This window comes from Oryzias melastigma, linkage group LG8 (genome assembly GCF_002922805.2).
Source record: "Oryzias melastigma strain HK-1 linkage group LG8, ASM292280v2, whole genome shotgun sequence".
In the NCBI taxonomy this organism is placed as follows: domain Eukaryota; kingdom Metazoa; phylum Chordata; class Actinopteri; order Beloniformes; family Adrianichthyidae; genus Oryzias; species Oryzias melastigma.
Genome location: NC_050519.1, coordinates 7,051,943 through 7,052,576, shown reverse-complemented (window position 1 = coordinate 7,052,576; position 634 = coordinate 7,051,943). Strand labels below are relative to the sequence as shown.

The window sequence follows — 634 nt, the reverse complement described above, 5'->3', positions numbered from 1 at the left end:
AAAAAAACAAAAAATATATATATATATATATATATATATATATATGAAATTCTGCAACCTAAATGTCTTTAAAAGCCATTGTTTAAGTTGATCTGAAGTGTCTCCTCTAAATGGGGCGTGGCTTTTGGAGCTGGGCTGAGTAGCCCCGCCCCTGATCCCCCCTGTCTGATTATCATAGCTTTGTGTCGTAAATCGTCAGCGCTGCTACATAAAAAATGTGCATAACTCGTCATTTGAAGGGTTAAATGTAGGAGTATGGGTAGAATTTGGATTCTGCCTTATTAAGGTGGCAAAACTTTTATTTTGAAATTAAATCTGCAAATGTAAGAAAACAACATTTTGTAACCTGTGTTTCCTTTTCTTCTTTTGGGGCAAAATGCCTCCATCTTCCAAAGGAACCCGATGGATCAGAACCTCCTTTACCGCAAACTCGTATACCTGCAAAAACGATAAAGTGGTGTTGCTTAAGTCCTTGTGCACGCACACAGCGGAGCCGAACTGCCAACATTTGAAGTTACTGTATGTTGTGCAATATTGTGCAAGCCCAAAAGAACAAGTGGATGTCCCAGAACGTCCTGCCCCCCCCTGGTTCATCTTTTAAAAATCACAGAGTGGAGGTCAGACACACAAATAC

At 39.9% G+C, this 634-nt stretch overlaps 1 protein-coding gene across 1 annotated transcript in view; it reads right to left on the bottom strand.

Annotated features, from left to right (window-relative positions):
- ezh1 (enhancer of zeste 1 polycomb repressive complex 2 subunit) overlaps positions 1-634 on the bottom strand; it is a gene marked incomplete in the record, with an annotated part of 16,936 nt that overhangs the window by 3,677 nt on the left and 12,625 nt on the right. Inside the window, 1 exon segment of the mRNA XM_024271735.2 lies at positions 347-438. Within this exon segment, the coding sequence (XP_024127503.1) occupies positions 347-438 (92 nt within the window).